General features: G+C 53.9%; 1 protein-coding gene across 2 annotated transcripts in view; it reads left to right on the forward strand.

Moving 5' to 3' along the window:
- The window catches only part of PRDM11 (PR/SET domain 11), an 85559-nt gene that overhangs the window by 58512 nt on the left and 11771 nt on the right, over positions 1-15276 (forward strand). The window contains exons 5-7 of one of the 2 annotated variants that reach the window (XM_055078752.1): positions 3986-4053; positions 8077-8498; positions 11667-12293. In XM_055078752.1, the coding sequence (XP_054934727.1) occupies positions 3986-4053; positions 8077-8498; positions 11667-12232 (1056 nt within the window). In that variant the 3' untranslated portion in view covers positions 12233-12293. Of the gene's footprint in view, positions 1-3985; positions 4054-8076; positions 8499-11666; positions 12294-15276 lie in introns of those variants that run through there. The other variant, XM_007123669.4, reaches the window with a different exon arrangement.

Below are 15276 nucleotides of genomic sequence, written 5' to 3' on the forward strand. Positions count from 1 at the left end.
AGCAACCTAAATGTTCATCAACAGACGAATGGATAGAGAAGATGTGGTACATGTACACAATGGAATATTACTCAGCCATAAAAAAGAATGAAATAGTGCTGTTTGCAGCAAAATGGATGGAGATTATGATACTAAGCAAAGTAAGTCAGAAAGAGAAAGACAAATACCATATGATATCACTTATATGTGGAATCTAAAAAACGACACAAACGAACATATCTGCAAAACAAAAACAGACTCACAGATATAGAGAACAGACTTGTGGTTGCCAAGGGGGAGGGGAGGTGGGGGAGGGAAGGATTGGGAGTTTGGGCTTAGCAGATGCAGACTATTATATATAGGATGGATAAACAACAAGGTCCTACTGTATATTACAGGGAACTATATTCAGTCTCCTGTGATAAACCATAATGGAAAAGAATATGAAAAAGAATATATGTATATATAACTGAATCACTTTGCTGTACAGCAGAAACTAACACAACATTGTAAATCAACTATACTTCAATAAAATTTTAAAAAGAGGGAGGCATGAAGGATGACTTTCCTTTTTTTTTTTTTAGCAGCTTTATGGAGATATAATTCACATACCGTACAGTTCATTCATTTAAAGTGGACAATTCACTGGGGTTTGGTAGGGATGACTTTCTTTCTGAAATCTGAGTGGATGGTGGTTTCAAATACTGTGATGGGGAAAATGAGAGGAACAGGCTTGGGGGTGGCGCCTGAGGTGAGTTTGAGCAGCCAGTGAGATATCCAAGGGGGCGTGTCACATGGGAAATCAGATATCCACACCTGGGGCTTGAGATGAAAATCTGTGAGTAATGAGCAGATTGAGAGTGTGGAAATGGATGTGAATGTCCAGAGAAAGCGTATAGGTAAAGAAGATGTGTGTGGAGGGGGCACGAGGGCTTGCAATTCAGATGGACTGAGAGTTCACGCTTTGAGCACCAGCCAAAGAAAAGAGAAGAAAAAGAAAAAAAAAAAAGAGAGAGAGAGAAGGAGAGAAACATGAAGTGATCACAGAACTGAAAACAAAGGCCTGTAGGGCTCTAGTCTAGTGCAAGCAGAGTTGACCATCAGTTTTAGCTCCTGTAGGGTACTATGAAATAGAAGTGCCCCAGGTGAGGTGGAGAAGGGAGCCAGGTTGACTGCTTCAAATGAGAAAAAGCAAGAGGTAGGCAGACAAACTCCTACTCAAGATGAGCCTCTGGACCAAACCTCCAAAACTAATGAAGAAAATTAATGTTACAAAGACAGCCTTCAAAAACAATGACAAATGAATTCACTCTAATTAAAATAAAAATAGCGTATTCTGAAAATGAATTTAAAATAACTAGGATCTGAATCGAGTAGGTTTGACTGTGAGTCACTGAGATTCAAAATAACAGTGGCTCGAGCAAAACAGGAATTAAGTTTTCTTCTATGAATACCTTCTGAGCCTGTATTAAGTCCTCAGGAACCAAGCTTGATCCAGCTAATCACTGTCTCAGTGCTTGGATTATAGCCTCATAGTCCAAGTTGATAGCTAGAGCTCCAGCCATTACATCTGCATTCCAGGCAGCAGGATAGTAGAAGCGCATTTATCAGCTGTCTTTTAAAGAAATTTTCAGGAAGATGACACATGACACTTCCACCTACATTCTATTGGCCAGAACTTAACCAGGGGGGAAGCCAAGAAATATATTCTGTTATTACAGGTAGCCAGGTATTCGGTTATAATCCAGGGGTTCTGTTACTGTGGATGAAAGGGATAATAGATTAACACTCACAGCCTTAGGGTCTTCAAAGAAATAAAGTAAGGATAACATCCATTAAGAAGAAAAAGACAGTGAGTTTTTATTTGTTTGTTTGAATTTAAAACCTCTGCTCTTAGAAAGACACCATCAAAAGAGTGAATAAACAAGCCATAGACTAGGAGAAAATATTTGTAAGACATATGCCTGATAAAGGACTTGTATCCAAAATACATTTTTTTAAAACTCCCAAAACTCAACAATAAGAAACCCCACTATTTAAAAAATGGGCAAAAGATTTGAATAGACACTTCACCAGAGAAGACAATGCAGCTGACAAATGAGTGCGCAAAAAGATATTCAATATCGCTAGTCATCAGAGAAATGCAAATTAAAACCACAATGAGCTACTGCTTCTTACCTATCAAAATGGCTAAAATGAAAAAGCCTGTTCATACCAAGTATCGGCAAGGATGTGAGTCAACTGGAAATCCCACACACAACTGGTGGGCATGTAAAATGGTGCAACCACTTTGGAAAACAGTTTAGCAGTTTCTTAAAAGTTAGACATATTCTTACCATGTGTCCCAGCAATTCCACTACTAATTATTTGCCCAAGAGAAATTAAAGCATATGTGTCTATACAAAGATTTATTAGTGATGTCTCTTAGCAGCTTTATTTGTAATGGCCAAAAACTAGACACAACCCAAATGTCCATCAATAAGGAGATTAAAAAAAAAAATAGTGGCACATCCAAACAGTGGAATACTATCACCAATACAGAGAAATAAACTCTGATACACACATCAGTAGGAGCAAATCTCAAAATAATTGTGCTGAGTGAAAGAAGGCAGACATGCCTTCCATTTGATTCTACCTGTGTAAAGTCTTGAAAACTGCAAAGTAATTTATGGTGACAGAAAGTAGCTTACTAGTTGCCTGTGGACTGGGAAAGGGAGATGTGGAGAGAAGCAGGAGGGAGGGATACAGGGGCCATGAAGAAGTTCTTAGGGGTGATGGATATGTTTGTTACCTTGATTGTGATATATACATTTGTCAAAATTTATCAAATGGTATATTATATGTTAATTATACTTCAATAAAGCTGTTAGAAAAAGAAGGAACACAACATTATGAAACAAAAAAGAGGCAGAATAAGAAAAAATGGGTATGAAACAGAACCAATTGAAAATCCTGGGAATGAAAAATATCCATTGCATTAAAAGTAGTCATTTAAAATGGAAGGAAAAAATAGAAAGGAAGGCCAGAAAGAAAGGAAAGACCTCAGTAGACAGATAAACTCTGGACCAGGCAAAGTCAAAGAGAGAGTGAGTGAATTGGAAGAGAGTTCTGAGAAATTTTCTGAGAGCATCACCCAGAAAGATAAAGAGGGAAAATTATGAAAGGGTAGTTGTAAGACATGGAGAATAGATTGGGCTCCTACCATATATGTTTAATAGAAATTCTGCAGGAAGAGACTGGAGAAAATGACTGAGAAGCTGTATGCAAAAGCACAATAGCTCAGAGTTTCCCAGAATTGAAACAAGTCCTTATCAAGTAATGTGCTTGACCAGTAATGAGGAGAATTTTAAAAAGTAAATCTCCATTTCAAAACCACACAGTGAAACTGCAGAAAATCAAGAATACAGGGGAAGTCTTAAAATTTACTATAGACAGATTATCCATGAAAGAACAACACTAGACTAACAATAGGTTGCTTAAGCGCCTATGGCAGCCTTTTTGGCAGTCTTTATTTGTTGGAAGAAAATAAACTTCATCTGTCTAGAATTCCATATCCAGCTGAACTCTGATTCGAAAGTGATGATGAAATAAAAGGCAACTTTATAGAAGATGAAGGGGCCCATTGCAAACCCTGAGGTTCTTGAACATTTGGAGACCGGGGAGAGGAGAAGCCTTAAATCACATATGCCTGATCACCCAGTGTCAGCCTCCATCTCCCACAGAAACCATAGAGAGAGAGGAAGGACTGAATTTAACTGTTGGTGCAACATGATGCTATTGGAAATGCCACTTGTTGGCCATGTTGCTGGGTGTTCCATCAAGATAGAGGAGGGAGATGGGATTCCTGCCCCAGCTCAGGGGTCAGTCCTGCAGCAGTGGGGGCATTGTAGTGGGAGAGCACGGGAAGGTTCTGTGTGGTGTCCTTGGGCCCTGGTCTGGAGAGGAGTCCAGAGACACAAGAGCCCCCTCGAGGATGCCCATTCTAGACTCTCTTTCTGTCTTCCAGATTGTGGACAAGAACAACCGCTACAAGTCCATTGATGGGTCCGATGAGACTAAAGCCAACTGGATGAGGTAAGTCCTGCTCTCTGCTGATTTCCCGGGAGCCTTGCCTGAACTCTGGAAAGGAGGCCAAGGGAGCATGTTGGGCCTTTAGGGTCTCCAGTGTTAGAGGTCCCAGAAGGCCCCGGGACTGCTCTTTGCAGGGACGTGTCTGGCTCTGGGGGACCAACCCTCCAGCTCCCCCAGGCTTCCCTCAGGGGGCTCTGGAGGAGGCCTGTGGCCAGACCAGTCATTTACTGGGACACACTTGTCAGTGTTTCTGGAGGCCCTAGGCCCCAGGCTCCTGGCAGAATTCCCATATGGGGGGGGGGGCGGGGGGCGTGTCCCTGCCACAGGACTGTGACACCTCTCATAGGCAGACTCCGGCTGGAGGGGTGCAGGAATCATCCCAGTGCAGCCCCCAACCATTGTTTAAAAGGCCCCCAGAGAAAAGGGCACAGTCTCTAGCTCTAGCTCTAGTTTTCGATTGCTAGACTGGTTTTGTCCATTGCTTGGGACAGAAATTTGCGCCAGAAGGATCCTTCACGGCCAGCCAGAGAGAGCAGGGGACTGGTCCAGGGTCACCCAGAGGCGGCCGAGCTGAGCTTGGGACCGAGGGCGCTCCTTTGGGTTCTGTGCTGCTGGCCTGTGTGGTGTGCTGGGGGGGCCCTTCCTGGTGGGGTCAGCCAGCAGTGTGGGAGAGGTCGGGCTTGCCTCATTGTCTCCTTGGTGGCCTCTCTCTGGGATTCAGGAGCTGTGACGGGGGTTAGGAGCCGGGTTGGGAGAGAAGGGAGGCCTCGGAGGGCTGGACCGAGGGGCAGAACCGCGCCGTGGATCAGGCCCACTGTCGATGTTTGTGCAGTTCTGTGCCCCGTGGGGCTGGGGGCTGGGGGCTGGGAGGTCGAGGAGAGATTGTGCTTGGAGGGAGGGCAGTTAGGGCCTCCCTAAGAGGGAGATTGCTGGATTTAAACCCTGAGACGTGCCAAGCAAATGAGGAGAAATTGGTTTGAGGTGGGGAGCTCTCCAGTCCCCTTCCCCGGTGCCCCACTGCCCACATGGGCTCCCACCTGAGGCCCGCTGATGTGTGGGCTGCAGCTTGCACTGTCCGGGGCACTTAAGGATTCACCCTCTTATTTGTCGGGGCCACCGTCCTCATCGTCATTTAACAGGTGCAGAAGCAGAGGCACCGAGGGACAGGCGGGCCCCAGCCTTGCGCTGTGGGGACAGGCACCCACTCCCCAGCCCCCTTTCACATCATCAGGTCAGCCGTGCCCTGAAAGTGGCTCCAAGGAGGTGGATGGGCACCTCTGCCCTCTTCTTCTCCCCGACCGCCGGGGGCAGGTCAGCTTAGCACATACAACTCACCACCCATTCCTGAGCACCTGCGGCGAGTCAGAGCCTGTACTGGGCGCCCTAGATGGATGGGCCCAGCCCTGCCCACCCGGCCCTCCCAGGACTCACACCTTCCGCCGTGGAAATTGCTTTTTCTAATAAGGCTGTTTGATGGAGGCACGGACAATATGCTGGGAGGGCTCAGATGAAAGCAGGGGTGGGGAGGGCCTTTGAGCTGGGCCTTCAGAGGGGCTGGGATGTCATTTGAGGACATTGTGAGCAAAGGCTCAGAAGTGGGAAGTGGGCACCGGGTGTCCGGCAGGTCGTCAGATGGGCTGCATGGCCCAGTCCCCTGGCCTGTAGCTCTGGTCTGGCTCTAGGCAAGCAGAGGAGAGTGTGTTTGAGTGCAGTCTGGGTCCGGCCTTTCTGCACTGAAGCCTTGGCCGGGACAAGGCTTTACTGTAACCGCAAAGAAGGGGATTCATCATCTGTACTAACTGAGTGGACATCTGGCACCCCAGCGATTCTGACTTAATCAGGCTGAGGCTGAGCCCAGGACACGGGTAATTTTTAAAGCTCTCCAGAGTGATTCTGATGCGCCGCTGGTGTTGAGAACCACTGCTCTGTTCTGATCTTCGTGCTATAGTGCTAAACTGAGGCCCAGAGCAGGGCAGGGTCTTACTCGAGATCATGCAGTCAGTGGCAGAACAGAACAGATCAGGCAGTCAGTGGCAGAACATCTCTGAACGTCTAGGCCAGGGTTCTTTCTGCTTGTACACGAGGGACCAGGCACAGCACGGCTTCCTGGGCCTTGTGTGGCGTGGGTTCAGCTACTGCTATCTTGCTGGCCTGGGATCTATCCTGTTCTTGCTCCAAGACCCATTCTGATCCAAGGTGGCACCAGGGTTGTCACAGATGGTGGGCCCTCATCTCATTAGAGAGTCAGGGAGTAGGTTGGGTTTGGGTGTATGGTTTGCTGCCAGGGAGATGGCCTTCCGGTGGTAGTTGGAGTAAGGGGAAAGCCAGTTCATCCTGGGAACCCTCCTTTCCCCTTCATGTATGGCTTCCATGTATACAGCTCCTCCTAATTTTCAGACACTTTCACTAGCACTGTCACAGCTTAGGCCCTTGCACATGATCGAATGGAGTTGGTTAATTTCCTCAAACCGGAAGTGGTAGGCCAGGAAGAGAATGGGCACCCCCGTGATGAGCGTTGACTTGATGACGGCACTATGCGGGGTGCTCTGCCTTAATGAAATCAGTGGCCCACAACCACAGGCTCTTTTGTCCCCGGTAGGCATTTGGCAGCGCCTTGAGACATTTTTGGTTGTCACACCTCTGCGGGTAGATGCTTCTGGTTTCTGCGGAGCAGAAGCCTAGGATGCCGATAAAGATCCTGCATTGTCCAGGATGCCCGCTCCCCCACCAACAGAGAATTTCCTGATCCCACGTGGTGAGATTAGGAAGCCCTGAATGAACTCTTCCTGGCAGGTCTCGGAGGTGGTACTGGGGGAAATGGGGTTTGCACAGAAGACTCAGCCTCTCATCCGAAGTCTGTCTGAGTGCAAGGCCCAGGCCCCAGCCCCGGGCCCTGCCACTGTCTTGGCCAGGTGACGTAGTCTCGGACTTCTCCGGCCTCCTGGGCTGTGATATTCTGGGGGGGAGGTGAAGGCTGAAGGATCTTTGTCCCCTTGTCTCTTGCTGTGGCTTCGGCACCTGCCAGAGGAATGAAGCAGGCTCCCTCCGTATCCTAGGTTCTTCTCTTGGATGGATCTTTGGGACCTTGGGCGTATGAGTTAAAGAGTGGACAGAACCACACTGTGGAGATACTGAGCTGCAGAGCCAGAGTAGGTGCCAGGCCAGAGGGGCCAGGGCTGCACTGTGCCCATGCCCAGGGCCCCTGGCTGCTCTGTGCGGATGGAAGCTGAGGTCACTCCTGGTCTCCATCAAAGCGGAACCTGTCTCCCGATGGGTGCTCATGGGGTCCTCACATTCTACCCACGAGCTGCCAAAAAGCACAGCAGCCCACCCCCAAAGGAGCTGCTGCCAGCCAGCATTCCAGTGGGAGGGGAGCCTGTACACACCCAGAGGTGGGGACTGGGGAGACTGGGAAGGGGAAGAGCCGCAGGACAGAACAAGCTTTGTGTGGCCACGCCCTAATCATGGGCAGCACCAGCGAGGCCACACCCCATGGAAGCCCACTGTAAATAGTCTCACTGTTTAAAAGCCTTCCTCCAAGCCACTGGGGTCTACGGCCCTAGGTAAAGATCGCTTTGTAGAGGCAACGGCCTCACCCTAACCCCAGTAAGGATCCTTTATTCCCGTTTAGGGCTTTAAAGCTCTTTTACATCGCTGTGCTTTTGCCTCCTTAGTAACAAGCCCCTAGGTTGGTGCAGTTGTTACTCGGGTTCCGGATGGAGTGGGACCGGGAAAGGCTGCTGAGCGGCCGTGGCTCTCACAGCTAGTCAGAGGCGAGGCAGGGCCTGAAACTGAAGGCGTCCGGCTCCGTCCAGCACTCCCATCGAGTACGCCGCGTCTCCTCCTGCCCTCCAAGGAGCAGTGGAAGGGGCCTGTCGCTAGGAAGAGGGTGTGGTGGTGGTGAGCGGGCGAGGGCGCCCAGGTGCCTCCTGGCTCCCCGGCTGGGGGCCGGCAATTAGGAAGGAGGAGGCCTGCCGCGTTGACGGTCATTTACCCAATTGTGCTTTGTGGGATATTCAACCCAAGGAACGTGGTGCCCCTGGCTGAGCGTAAGAGGAAGCCCAAGTTCTCCAAGGAGGAGCTGGACATTCTGGTCACGGAGGTGACCCACCACGAAGCGGTTCTCTTTGGGAGGGAGACCGTGCGGCTGTCCCATGCCGACAGGGACAAGATTTGGGAAGGCATAGCTCGGAAAATCACCTCCGTCAGCCAGGTCCCCCGCTCCGTCAAGGACATTAAGCACAGATGGGATGACATGAAACGGAGGACCAAGGACAAGCTGGCCTTCATGCAGAAGTCCCTGTCGGGCCCAGGGGCTGGGGGCCGGGCCCCCGCCATCGTGCTCACTGCCCACGAGAGGGCCATCGAGTCAGCGCTGCTCACAGCCCGGTCCGGGCGCGGCTTCCCCAGGGTGGAACTGGATGGCACCGACAGCCCTTCGACCAGCTGTGAGTACCGCCCGCTTCCCCTCCCCAGGCTCCCCTGCCTGTTCCCCACCCACTCCTGGCGAAGTGCCCTGCACCTGCCTTCTTTCTCCTGTCCCTCTCTGCCTCGCCCAGTCTTTCCATCCTTCCCTCCTTCCCCCACTTCTGTCCTCTCTACCTCTTTCCCTTCATTCATTCGAGAATATTTCCTGAACACCGTGCCAGGAGTTGCCCTGGGAGCTGGGAAGACAGAGATGGGTATAAAACCTACCCTGCCCCTGCTCTTGGGACGTTCCTTAAACCCGTGAGAATAAACACGCTTTAATTAAATAACTGTGCAAGGAAATTTGAAAGAAGGCATGAAGGACAAGTACAGGAGGTCCTGAGAGCAGGGCTCACTACTTGGGTGTGCGACCTGTCGCTCTCAGGGGCCGGAGCTGGGCTAACTGCTCCTCGGTTGCCTTCCTGAAACTCAGACTAGTTTTTGAACGAGGCGCCCGCGTTTTCGTGTTGCATTCGACCCTGCCAATTATGTAGCGGCCCGTCTGAGAGCAGGAGTGGTGGACTGGCCGTCCACCGAGGCTGGGGAAGGCTCCTGGGAATGACAGTTGAACTGCGACCAAGGGCGAGGAAGAGTTAAGCCGGCCGGTACGCGTGGGCCGTGGGGCGCAGTGCAGGGGAGGGGAGGGCCTCGCAGGCAGAACAGCATGTACGAGGCCCCGAGGCCCTGCATCAGGAAGGCGCTTGGCACGTTCCAGGAACAGAGAGGAGCCAGGGAAGCCCCGTGTAGCAGGCGAGGGGGAGGGGCGCGAGAGGAAGCCAGCCAAGTCCCAGGCCCCGAAAGCTCAGTCCTTTCTGTCTGTCTATTCCGAGTGTCTTTATTTCTGTGTTATTTCAACACTCCCCTCCGCGGTGCCGTGCTGCCTTCTCTTCTCTCTGCACTCTGCCTCTTTCTGCCCACCGCGCCCCTCCCCGCCAAAACCCCCGCCCCAAGGCTCTTCCCTAGGACTCCTCTCTCTGTGCTCTGGGTCCCCTCCCCATGGCCCCCTCCACCCCTCTGCTCCCTCAGCATTCGTCTCCCTCTCCCCCCTCTTCCTCTTCTCTCTGCACTCTGCCTCTTTCTGCCCACCGCGCCCCCCCCCCCAAAACCCCCGCCCCAAGGCTCTTCCCTAGGACTCCTCTCTCTGTGCTCTGGGTCCCCTCCCCATGGCCCCCTCCACCCCTCTGCTCCCTCAGCATTCGTCTCCCTCTCCCCCCTCTGCTTCCCATGTCTCAGGATGAACTTGGATGCCAGGGGTTGGGGGCTGTGGAATCTCCAGGCCTACACACGGGGCGTCCTTTGGGGCTGTAGTGCTTATCGGGGCTCACCAGAAGGGGGAGCGCTCGAGGCCCTTCCCTGCTGGGGCTGCACCCCCTTCAGCTCTGCTTCTGCACACACCTGCCCCCCCCCACCCCCGCTCGCAGCCCGCGCTCCCGGCTGGAGGCTGTCTGGCTTCTGAGAGACCAGCCGGGCAGCAGGGCTCCAGGGACGCCAGCCCTCGGGAAGATGGTTCACAAAGACCCAGCCTTCCCTTCCCAGGCCCCTTGCCGCAGGGAGCTTGCTAATTTCCTGTCTGGCTGGGGCTCCTGACAGGTGGCCATTCAGAGTCAGATATTAAGAACTAGGAAAGAAGGAGGAGCTCGTCCGGTCCGACTTCCATGTTGTCCAGATGAGGTAGTTAAGCTCCAGACACAGAGGTGGTCTCAGAGCTAGATTCAGAATGAGGACCTGAACCTGGGTCTGCAGCTCGCGCTGAATCAGTGTATCCCCGAGTTTCAGGATGATGCTGCCGAATTATGAGAAAAAGGAGAAGCCTAGCGTCTAGTGAAGGCCGTTCCTTAAATTCTGTCTTGCTCACCCTTCCGTCTCCCCGAGACCAAAGGTGATGAGGTTACCAAATGTGACCCGAACTGGGCAGGGGGCCCAGGACCCCTCCACCGCAGGCTGGCCCAGGCCTCCTTTTCCCGGCTGCTACGGCACTTGGCTAGGGGCTGGCTGGAAAGAGGCCCTGAAAGGGAGAGAGCAGCATCACCAAAGCCCGTCCCACTTCTTTCAACCCTGCCCTTCCAGAATGGGTGTCCACCAAGTGGGGGTCATGAGGCGCTAGGCTCTCTTACTGTGCTGGCCCAAGTGAGATGCCGGCACCCTTCGGAGGCACGCGGCTCAGGGCAACGGGACTCTGTCTGTCTCCCTGTCACCTCCTCTGGGGTGGTTCTGAATTCAGCCCCCCAGGTACAGGCAGGGAGGTGTGCCTGTCAGGAGGGTCAGCCTGTATATTTTTCGCTCTTGCTGTGGGAACCGGCTCACGAGAGAGCCGCCGAGACCCGCGTGTGCAGGGCTGGGCCCCTCCCCGCGACCGGTCACAAGTAGCAGTCTGTCTGATGGTCCCTGTGTGCCGTCAGGTGCTCCAGGTAGAAGGGGTGTGTCTGCTCGGGTAGCCTGCCTTGGGGCGCTGAGAGGACGGCGGGGCTGGTCGCCCAGGTAGATCTGCTCTGCATCGTCTGGGCTTGTCTGTCCCAGAGCCATCCCTTGCCTCCCTTCTCCAGCCTGTCGGCTTCCCCTTCTATGACGTAAAGCTGCAGATTCCAGCAGGGCCACAAGGTGGCCCCAAGCAGCTCAGAAATGGCCGCATGGAGGCGGGAACTCAGGGCTGCCAAGAGCATCGTAGTACCTTTTGGCAGGTGTCGCTCTCCGAGCTTTGCAGAGTGCCTTTCTGTCTGTCCTCCTGTGTAGTCTTAACAACCCTGCTAGGTGGGCAAGCGGTCGGGGAGGTAGGTAGAGCAGTTGTTACCTTTGCTTTGCAGAAACTGAGCCTCAGAGAGAGGAAGTGAGCCCTTGGGTTGACATGCCATCACTGGGGCTGGGGTCCCACTAGAAAGCCGCTGTTCCTGTACAAGGAAGGGGACCTGGGGACCTGGGCACTGTTCATGTTCACCTGTCTCCCCAGGGATGCCTGGCCCGAGCACCTCTCAGGGATCCAGGGAGCAGGTGCTTCTCCACGGGTGGGTGGGGAGGGGGCAGGTGCCGAACGAGGCTGAGGGATAGTAGGGTGGGGGGAGGCTAGGTAACTTTGGGGGGTGCGTCCGAGCCCAGGGCTGCCTTCTTTCTCGCAGTTGTAATCAATTGCCCTTCTTTGTTTTTTGTCCCCCAAGATGATGAAGATGAGGAGACACCCGGGCCCTCGAGGCAGCCACTCCGGGGGCCCCTGCAGCCGTCACCAGAGGAAGAGGCCTGCCTGGCCAGGCCCACCCTGCTCCGCTCCTCCTCCTCCTCCGACCAGTCCGAGACCGTGGGCCCCAAGCCCGAGGCCCTGCCCCGGCCCTCGCCTCGGGCCCAGGCCACCTGCAGGGCCCCTCGGCCGCACCCCAGCCCACCCAGCACAGGCCTTGACTGGCAGCTCCTCCACACCCACGCCCAGCAGACTGAGGTGTTTCGGCAGTTCTGCCAGGAGCTGGTGACCGTGCACCGGGACATGGCAAACGGCATGCAGGCCATCGGCCAGGCCATGGCCGAGCTGACCAGCCGTGTCAGCCAGATGTGCCAGACGCTGACAGAGATCCGGGATGGGGTCCAGGCATCTCAGCGGGGGCCCGATGGGGCAGCGCCCACAGGCTCCACCCCCCGGGCCGAGGCTCCCCCAGCGGAGCCCCCAGAGGCGCTCCCAGCGCCGGCCCACGCACGGACTACCAGGTCTCGGAAGAGAAAGCACAGTTTCTAAGCCGGCCAGTCTGCACTGGGAGGAAGAGAGATGGACGAGGGGTGTCTGGCCTTGAGACAGGGGCCAGTCTCTTGTGTCCAAGATCGAAGACCCTTGTAGGGTGTTGGGGGGACTGTCATCTCCTCACTGCGTACAGGTTGGCTGCCCTGGGCTCAGCCCTACTCCCTCATCTTTGGCAGGTGCTCAAGACGCAGGAAAAGCTACCTGCTTGATGCTTGCTTGGCCTGGAGGGTCAGCCTCCTCTTGGTCTGCACCCCATAGCAACAGGCCTTGCAGGGAAAGGGGGGAGCGAGATTGGGGAGCGTCTGAATGGCATCCTGCTCTCCATCCTCAGGGCTGCCGCATCAGCCTCCCCGGCCCTGATGCTGCGGCTTTCGAGGAGGGTGAGGCCCGAGAATGGGCAAGCAGAGCTCAGCCCTTCCAGGAGGGGTCTGTCCTCCCCTCCCCCAGGGCTCTGAGCCCCGGTGGGTGGCGCCCCTGCCTTGGCCTTCCGCTTGCCCTCGCTCGTGTGCTCAGCTGCCATGCTTGCCTTTCGTGGAGCGGGGAGAAGAGGGGGGTGACGTCGGAGGAAGGGGAAGACTACCTGGCATTCTTAGAGCACTTTATGTTTCTCCCTGCGCTCGCAGACGTGTGATCTCAGTGGGTCCTCAGGACAGTGGGAGAGGCAGCCAAGTCGGGTATTATGATCATCATATTACCATCATCATCTGCATTTCATACAAATGGAACAGTAGTCGGTCGTGGGGCCAGGACTGGAAGCCAGGTCTGTGCACTTTTCCAGCTCCCCTGTCAGAGACCAGATGTGGGACTTGGGAGGGCGGTTGCTCCTGTCCCTGCCAAGCTCTTCGGGGTTTCAGTGGAAGGCAACAGCAGCGTTCAGTGTGCGAGTCCACCCCGCCCCGCCCCGGCACGAAGGCTGACAGCCAGTGGCTGGGGAGAAGTAGGGCCCAGGTCTCAGGATGCAGAAGGCGACCCCTCCTCTGGCCCCTCCAGAGCCCAGCAGGGCTCCTGTCCCATTCCAGGTTCCAGCATGCCTTGCCTCTGCTTGCTTGGGCTGCGTATGCATTAGCTACACACACCTCGAAGCTTCGTGTTTGGTTTTGGAGTGTGGGGAGAGAGCCGGGTTCTTAGACTTAGGGAGGGAGGCGGGGAGCGGCGGATGCAAGCTCAGCTCTGACGTGGGTGCAGCTCAGCTGTGTGTCCTCTTTGCTCCCTGGCCTGAGGCTGACTCATATCCCAACCCTCCATCCTGCCCCACCTGCCCCCTAGAGCCATAGTTGGGTGGGGGCTGGGAGGACTGCTATGCCCAGGGCCTGCTGCCGCCGTTCCTGGAGTCCTGCTTCTAACCCCAGCCCAAGCTTAGCCCCGTGGCGGGAGAGTGGAGGGCAACTGCAACGTCCCTGTGTCCTGGGCTCCTTCTCCCAATCTGTGGTTCTCTGGGGGTTCCTGCTCCCCCAAACCGAACACTCCCCTGTCCGACAGCCCGATGGCTTGACTATTGCCTGGCATTGCCCTGCCCTCCGATGCTGGAATCAAAGATTGCCTTCCCAAGTATTTTTGTTAAGATGGCAATAAAAAGAAATTGATCTCACACTTGGAACACACCCGGTCTCCAGGATCTTTCTTTGGTGTATATTCTCTTTCTTCGCTTCCTGTGAAAACCTCGAGGCCCCCAAAGCAGGGGTTAGATGACCGAGGAAGAGTGTGTTGGTGAGGGAGACTCAAGTGCCCCTGGCACTTCCCAGATCTCATCAGCTCTCAGATGCCCTGTGTTCAGCACCCTTACAGGAAAGGAAAGGAATTGATGGGCCGAGGTGGACAAAGCATCCACGTATGAAATCGTTTCACTATATTTAATTTCTCTGCAAATCGAGAGTGAGGTGTTGCTTAATGAATTCTACCTTTTTTTCCCTAAAGGTGTGTCAGGGGTCCTGGGGAAAAACCCCACCATTTCTGGCAGGAGACTCCAGAAGGGTCAGGGGCTGTCCATTTGCCAGGGTACTTCAGGGACCACCCTGAGGCACTCACTTTTTTTTGGTCACCTCCCCACTGATCTGGGTATCTGACTGTCACAGGTAAGGCCCTGCCCACCTAGAGTTGAGGCTTCTCAAAGTAATTGAAATGGCTTCCTCTGGCTCCCCTTGGGAGTCTTCTCAGCAGGAAAGGGACCCCCTGATCCGTGCATGGCCCTGGCTTAGTTCCAGTCACAGGGAGAGGTTCTCCCAGGCAGGAAATACCCATGTCCTGACCAGGGATCCATCCACTTTCTGGAAGATTCCAGCCTGCTTTAACGAGACCTGGGAATCCAGGTCATCCTCTGCCATTCTTGACCAAAAAGCATGGTCATGGAAATCAAGATTGTCTGATCTCCAGGAGTTACAGAGATTCTGTGAAACCGGGCCTAGGGTCTTTCCCACCAAGGTCAGGGTGCTAAGCAGTGACTGGCTGGCCTCTCCCTCTGGTCCTGGGGAGGGAAAGGGGCCAAGTTGAAAGCAAAGGGGACAGAGAGCTGAAGAGACTTGTCAACTTCAGATGGAAAAGATTTCAGTTTCTTTTTCTTGGCTTCAGTGGGGATTGTGGGGCTAGCACGTCAAACAGGAAGGTGAAACTGGGGCCAGTGGATGGAAATGAACGGGCAGCCAATTTCAGCTTAAGATGGGGACATCCCCCCCTAAGAGTCTGAGGCCTCCAGCCATGCCAAAGGGCTGGCTGCGTGGTGTTCTGTTAGAGTCCAGGTGACCATCTAGTGGGTGGATGCATGACCCAAAGACCTTCCCAGCCTAGAGACCTCAATGCATGTGAGAATACAGAGCCCAGCCTCTTCTTGGTCAGTCTTTTCTCATCTCTGCCTCAGTGACTGGGGCAGCTTCCTTTCCATCGGAGGCATAGCCACTGAGTGAGAGTGTCTGAGCCTGGCCTTTGTCTATCCCCTCCAACAAAATGGATGCCCCTTGGGTTATTTTTCTCTCTTGAGCTGGAACTGATAGTCATTTCCTGACCCAGCTAGAAAATATGGTGCACTGGATAAGACACAGTGGGTGAGG

This window comes from Physeter macrocephalus, chromosome 16 (genome assembly GCF_002837175.3).
Source record: "Physeter macrocephalus isolate SW-GA chromosome 16, ASM283717v5, whole genome shotgun sequence".
Lineage (NCBI taxonomy): Eukaryota > Metazoa > Chordata > Mammalia > Artiodactyla > Physeteridae > Physeter > Physeter macrocephalus.